Source organism: Atta cephalotes (genome assembly GCF_000143395.1).
Source record: "Atta cephalotes unplaced genomic scaffold scaffold00002, whole genome shotgun sequence".
Lineage (NCBI taxonomy): Eukaryota > Metazoa > Arthropoda > Insecta > Hymenoptera > Formicidae > Atta > Atta cephalotes.
In genome coordinates, this window is record NW_012130066.1 from 6,555,315 (window position 1) to 6,562,555 (window position 7,241).

The window sequence follows — 7,241 nt, forward strand, 5'->3', positions numbered from 1 at the left end:
TATATATATATATATATATATGTGTGTATAGGATTTATTGTATGTATGGATACCGCGTATTTTAGACTAGCTGCGTGAAAGCTTTAGTAAATTAAAAATAAATAAAATTTCATATATATGTATATATAATACATATACTGTGTTAAAATGAAGTGCACTTGAAATTTTGTAAGAGATAACATTTTCTTATTTCTTATTTGCCTGTGCATTTCACAATAATCCGACAAAATTGAATTAGCACAAATTGACAAATAATTTTTGTTTTAATAAATTTTTCTTATTCTTTCCTTTTATCGCAATATTAAGAGCTGAGAACAAGTGCGCCGTCTGAAACTTTGTATTCTATAATAACACTGTTTTCTACCATACAAGATTCATTTTGAATCGCGCTACGTATATTCCTCTGATTTTATGGTCAGAGATTTGACACATCAACAAACGTCCGAACGAGTTAGTCTGAAACGTATTTACAGGCGAACGTTGTATATTTCCCGTACAAAAATCTCTTTGGTATGATTAATCACGTTTGCATTTCAACGAATCTTATACCTTATATGTCCGGTTTATTACCGCCTATGCGCTACGTCAAAATTTGTTGGATAACAATTATTTGTCATCAATGGCAAATGTTACACCCTCGTTACCTTTGCGCGAAAGGCAAAGTGAGATGCCGATAAAAAATGATTGTCTCGTTACAAAACGCAATTCGTACGTGATCTTGTGTATTTATTTTTTATTTATGCCGTGTGTTAAGTTTTAAGTCGTTGAGCATGTTTTATGACATGACATCGTATTCGAAGATGATCGATCGACTGTCATCACCGAATTCTTGCGTGAACTTCTCACATTTGCGAAGAAACGTTGCTAGCAATGTTGAACATCATTGATTCCCTTACTTCGCAAACGCCATCGTTATTTTCTCAGGATAACCTGAGTACATTGTTATAATTCTCAAAAACCTCTTCGGCTCTTCACACTTCGTCATCTTCTATGTATAAGGTCGTTTCATATTTCTCATTACGCTCGATTTGTCTTGAATTGTGCGACGCTTCCTTAACTATCGTCTGCGAATCCATGTCATCAGCGATAATTATGGGAGTTTGTCCTTGTAACGTCGTATCGATCCTCTCGCTTGTCGATCTGCGCAATTCGATTTTCCCATTGTCGAGATCGTCCCCCGAGCTTTCCACGTCGATCTCCGTGACGTTCTCCAATTCTGGTTCTTCAAGCAGCATGTCATCCTCCGTAGGTCCCTCAGATGATAAAGCGCTAGCATTCGCTTCCTCAATATCTACAACGTGACTCTCATCAGAATTATCGCCACGGCTTTCCTCGGTGTCAAGGGACACTGTCGTAAAGTATTTTGGCTCGCAATCGGATCCGGAACTCATAATGGCTTGAGTGTTCAGGGAATGTCGACTCGACTGTGGATCCTTCGAATGCCTGTCAAAGGATCGCCGTCTGTTGTCGTCCGATCTGGAATGATGTAGTTTAGGATGACGTGATTGCCTTCGCAAATTCTCCCCGCTGCTTGCTCGTGACTTCATTTCTGTCTCGTCAAACATGTATCGGGTACAATCGACGCTGAATCTATCTACCGAGAGTTTCCTGTAAATCCGGTGAGAAGAAACATTTCGTCGCTTATCTTTTGATAAATAAAAAAGGCGTTTGTGTGATTAGGCATTGTAATATATAGATGTCTTATAATATATAATCTTACACGGAAAGAATTTTCTTTTAAAATTTACCTTGAAAATAGATAGTTGTGGGATACAATACGATATTTTAAAGATTTTTGCACTTTAGTAAAATTGATCAAACTTATTTTATACTTTATTGTAGTTTTATTAATAAATGAGAGAGATTTACATTAAAATTCTTCGAAATACAATGTTGTCTCATGACTATCATATTCATTTCAGGGAAAAAAATTCTAAGAAAAAATTTTCTCCGTGTACAAACAAGTTAAATTTTATATTGCCAACCTGCATTTAAAAAAAAATTTCAAAAAATATTTATAGATAATTTTTTAAATTTAAAATAAGTTATTCATAAATAACTTTTTTCTAAAATAAGTTTTAATTTTATTATTAAATATCATTAATTTATAAAAGTTTAATAAGTTTAAATCTGTGATTGTAGAATATAGCCACCGGCAAATAATATGTACATGAAAAGAATAATTAGTAAATAAACATTAACAAATAAAGCAAAATATGAAAATAAAAAATGTTACAAAATGTTTGCTTATACCTATAGTCTCCTCTTCGAAAATCTGGACTTCTTCGAAACTCGAAGCTAGCTTTTCGATGTCCCATTGTTCTGTCGAAGCGACGATCACCCCCGATTCTGTCGAAGGACATTTTACGGAAGTTTGGTGAGGAGATTTTGCGGAAGTCTCGTGGCGAGGCCTTACTAAATTCTTTCGTTACCACCGTCAATTCTTCCAATAATCTCAGGTCTATCGAACTTCTTTTTCTTGGCACAAAGTCGTCTGGATATCTGCAATAGGCACCTGATCGAGATGTTCATGATTATTGATATTTAAACATGTAGGCATTGTTTAACGCTTATCCGGGCAACCTCCTTGTCTGGTATAAACGGAAGGCAATCTTCTTGGTCCACAAAAGTGATAAGATCCGGTTGCTCGAATAAAGTTTAGTATGCATTATAGTGCATTTCGTGCATGAATTTGATTTTCGTAGTTTCGTAGTTTTTTAACTAAATGATAGCTACTTTTTAAAATGTCTTATAATATCTGTTAGTGATGATCACAGTGATGATCTTACATATCTGAGTGATCATATGTTTTAAATCATTTATTTAATAGCCACCTGGCAATTTAGGCGAGTGCACGAGAGTCGGCGGTGGTCGCACAGCTTCATCAACTTCCTCGACGTCTTCCACCTTTGTTTGACGAAGCAGCTGATGTCGTCTCGCTGTGTCGGATCGGTCCTTCACTTTAAGCGTAACAGGACCTTTGTTCGGAATATGCAGATCCATCGCCATTGAGGCTTGACTACCACTCATCTTTTGATGCTCCAGACTTTCTCTGCTGACCTATTGGTTATAAAAAAAAGATCATTTCCAATTACAATTATTGAGGTAAAGGAAATTATTAGAATTTATGGATGTCTTCTGATTGCTTAACACATCTTAACACAAACGTAGAGGAATGTATGAAGTATAGCATAGTGCACGACTCAATTGGAATAGAATATGTGAATACTTTGCTTTCGGATAAAGTTAGATTAAAAGAATAGAAAATTTCTTGTCTATGACAAGAAATTAATGAAAAGTGGTTTATTTCGCATGAGGCGTGAAGATTGATCTATGTTGAAATGCATATGGTTTATATCGAGAAAACGAGAAGAATAATTCAAGTCGCATGAAATTAAAAAAGAGTCTATATGGTGCAATATTTACTACTCATAAAATACACAAATTTAGTTAAGAAAAATTAAATAACAGATGAATAAAGTGCGAGAAACAGGATTGAAAATCAAGACGATTTTTGTTCTCAGTCATATTACCATAAAATTTATGAGAAGAAAATTTATGAGAAGAAAATATAGCACTATGTAATCTCATCATGCGACCGTTCTTCTCGTTTTCTCAATATAAATTTTACTTCGTATGCGTTCCGATATAGACTCGTCTTTATGCCTCACGCGAAATAGATCGCTTTTCATTAATTTCTTGACATAGATCTTTCTTTATATTTTTTCCGATATAGCACTTTCTACGGTTCAAGCGTCAATGTATAGTTTTTTTCGCTTGTATTGAATGAAAAAAGCAAAAATGCCAGTTACCTAATATCCTCCAATCTCATTTATAATTGTTGCGATCAGTAACATGTAACATGTAATTATTACTAAAAAACGCACAAGAGACTGTTCTTTTTCTATACCTCAAGACTAAACTTCTTGCATTGTTCATCTTTTGTGTTTTTCTCTCCAATGTGAAAAGAAAAAGAACAAAGATGAATTCTGCTAGAAGTTTAGTTCTAGAGTACGGAAAAAGAATAGGCTTAAGCTTACGCAATCGACTATAATAGTAGCCTTCAAATTGAGTACGAATGTGTAGTATTGTGTTGACGATTGTGGTAAGTGGAACACTTGTTTGTAACGTGCACGAAAGGTGTCTAGTGGTTTTACAATTGGAAAGCATCCTACAAAATATATAAGTATTTATCTCCTTTCGTAATTAAAAAATCATATAAATCATATAAATCATATCAATATTAATAAATATTAATAAATGCCAACTAACAGTAACATAACATCAATGTTATAATTTCACATTCAACAATATAAATATAATATAACATTGTTGAGTCACACAATATTACATTGTTGAGTGTAAAATTGTAACATAAATGTAACTGTTAGTACTTATTGAAAAGTTGATTCATTAATTTTCATAATAAATTTTTTGGAATGTTTTAATATGCTTATTAGCATTACTATTAAATTGACGATTAATATAATTTGTGTCCAAAAAAGAATAATAAAATCAAAATAATATCAATTTGACGTCAATATTTATATTGATTGAATATATCATTTTTTGATCATGATAAAGATCTCGATCTCAGATGATCTAAGAATGATTTTATATATAAAGTTATTCTCTTAGATCATCTGAGATTTTTATCATGACTGAAAAATAATACGTAAATTTGGTCAATATGATGTCAAATTGATATTATTTTGATTTTCTTGGATGATATTATTTCTAGCTCCAGTTTATGATTGTATTTCTAATTCGACAAATCGAATCGCAGTTTATAAAATTAAAAAATTTGCAAATTTTAAAATGCATTTGCAAATTTTATATGAATATTATCAAGATCCGTTTCGATCGAAAATAGGATTCCTTTTATTTAACTGATTTATTTTTATCAGTCTCACTTATAATTAATTACTTATAATTAAATTAGTCGCGAAAAATTGTGTAAATCTATACATTTTTCCTATAAATAGCTAAAGATCTATAAATATTTTTCTTTTGTAAGGCGTTTATTTTTCTATCTTGATTACCTGATGCGGACTGTAGCTTGGATTGTCGACCGAAAGAGCGTGTCTTTGCAGCAACTCTGGATTAAGTAGCGAACAACCCGCGTATTTAGGCGATCTTCGACGCGGTGACTTCTTGTCAATTAATGTTGGTGCGCTCGGACTCTTCTTTATGGAGTGCGCTATACCTTTCTCGCGCAGATCCTTTGAGAACTGCATGAACTCCGCCGTCAGCTGTTTCCTGGAGACTTCGTGCGTACTGGGACTCGGGCTGCGGTTTACCCTAAATAGGCCCAGCTGATGGTCCCATTTTGTTGTCTGGCTCGATGTCGACCTTCTGTTGCGTTGGCTTTTCGAACTCCTTATTGTTGATGCTTGGCTGTAGCGATAGCGAGCTGGAACCACCTTGGCCGCGCTATCGCGCGCTTCGAAAGTCATCACGCAGGCAGCTACCACAATGAAGCCTGGAATTATCGTTTGAATCATTATTTGTGTACCTGACATATAGGGTATTCATCGTAACACTCCGCATGATTTCTCAGACACTTCCGACAGTTAAAAAAAAAGTTAAAAGGTAAATATTCTGTTTTATACAGACCATAACATAAAAGAATTAAAACAAATTTTTTTTCATAAAAAAATCAAAATCATCTTAAATTTTTTCAATAGAACTATACAATTTTTTCCATAATATTGTAGGGGGTCTTCAAGACAAATACAAATCACTATCGAAATGTCACTTTTATCGATATTTTATTGATTTTCTTCATATTTAATATTAAATTTATAATATTATTTGTAGAGTTCGACCGAAACTTTTATCGAAACTAAAAACGAACACTCATTATCTGTCAGTTTCAACTGAAACTATATAGCTCTTCTTCATAAATATTAATTTTAATATGTGTAATTGTTTCAATAATTAAATTAGTGAATTGATGTTTATAAAGAAGAAGTACTTATGTTCTTTGGCCAAAATTGATATATAACCGAAATTTCGGTTTTCGATTTCGGTTGAAATTTAATTATTGTTTCGATATTATGATATTTATGAAGAAAAAGTATACAATATATGGGCATGTTTATACATATGACCTTTATAGGAGTCCTATTTTTTAATTTTTGATTTCAGTTTCAGTAAAAGTTTCGGTCTAATTATTTGTAATAATAACAGAACTTATCTAATCTGACTAGAACACAAAACATACATACATACATATATACATACTTATTTCTATACATGTATATATATACTTATTAATACATGTATTAAAATATACAATAAAATCAATAAAAGTAAAATTTCGATAGTGATTTGAATTTGTCTTAAAAACTCTTACAATATTATGAAAAAAAATTGTATGGTGCTATTTAAAAAATTTAAGGTGATTTTGATTTCCTTATAAAAAAAAGAGGAGGATTGTTGTGTCGCATGTTGCTTGTATAAAACAGATGATACTCACCTTTCAATCTTTTTTTTAACTTCGGAAATGTCTGAAAAATCGTGTTGATCGTTACATTGAACACCTTGTATAACAGAACGTTGAATTTTACATTATGATGTATATTTACATATTATTATTGATTTCGCAATCGTTAATAATTGAATGTATGTTAATGTCAATGAAAGCTCTTAATCAAAATACATAATAATATTGTATATGATTAAATAATTAAATTATTTAATAATGCAAAGTAGAACGACAGTATAATGTAACACGAGATTTAATTTCTTTGCGGTGACAATTATTTTTTAATTGCAACGCGTAATTTTTGTGTAATTTAATTATTTAATTTAATTATTGTGAAATTATCTTTTTTTTTAGATTGTTAAAATTCGATATTGTTTAGGATTGAGAAAAATGCAAATTGGAAAAATGTGAATATTTATAAAATACGTTTTTTTTAAATATAAACATAATTAAATGTATGTAGGAAAGATAAAATATACGTAGCACTTGTATCTGAGACTGTTCGCCGATAACCGAGCGTGAGCCTCCATAGCTCAGGGGTTAGAGCACTGGTCTTGTAAACCAGGGGTCGAGAGTTCAAATCTCTCTGGGGGCAATCGTTATTTTTTTTTACTGTTTTTATCGAGTGCTCTTGTTCAGTACTGCGCATTTTTCGCGTTTCGCCTGCAATTTTCTGCTCTACATCCGTTATATTATTTAATGCTTTTTATTTTGTAGATATTTTCGATTTCTCTCTCTTTCTCTCTCTCTC

At 32.1% G+C, this 7,241-nt stretch overlaps 1 protein-coding gene and 1 non-coding gene across 2 annotated transcripts in view; one reads left to right on the forward strand and one right to left on the reverse strand.

Moving 5' to 3' along the window:
- Positions 1 to 971: 971 nt before the first annotated feature.
- LOC105621200 overlaps positions 972 to 7,241 on the reverse strand; it is a 10,664-nt gene continuing 4,394 nt past the window's right edge. Inside the window, exons 4-7 of the mRNA XM_012202672.1 lie at positions 5,043 to 5,482; positions 2,835 to 3,060; positions 2,254 to 2,515; positions 972 to 1,608 (exon numbers count right to left, since the gene is read on the reverse strand). Coding sequence (XP_012058062.1) covers positions 972 to 1,608; positions 2,254 to 2,515; positions 2,835 to 3,060; positions 5,043 to 5,482 — 1,565 coding nt within the window. The remainder of the gene's footprint in view (positions 1,609 to 2,253; positions 2,516 to 2,834; positions 3,061 to 5,042; positions 5,483 to 7,241) is intronic.
- Positions 7,013 to 7,085, forward strand: Trnat-ugu. Its single transcript has one exon. It is a non-coding gene; the product is annotated as a tRNA-Thr (tRNA).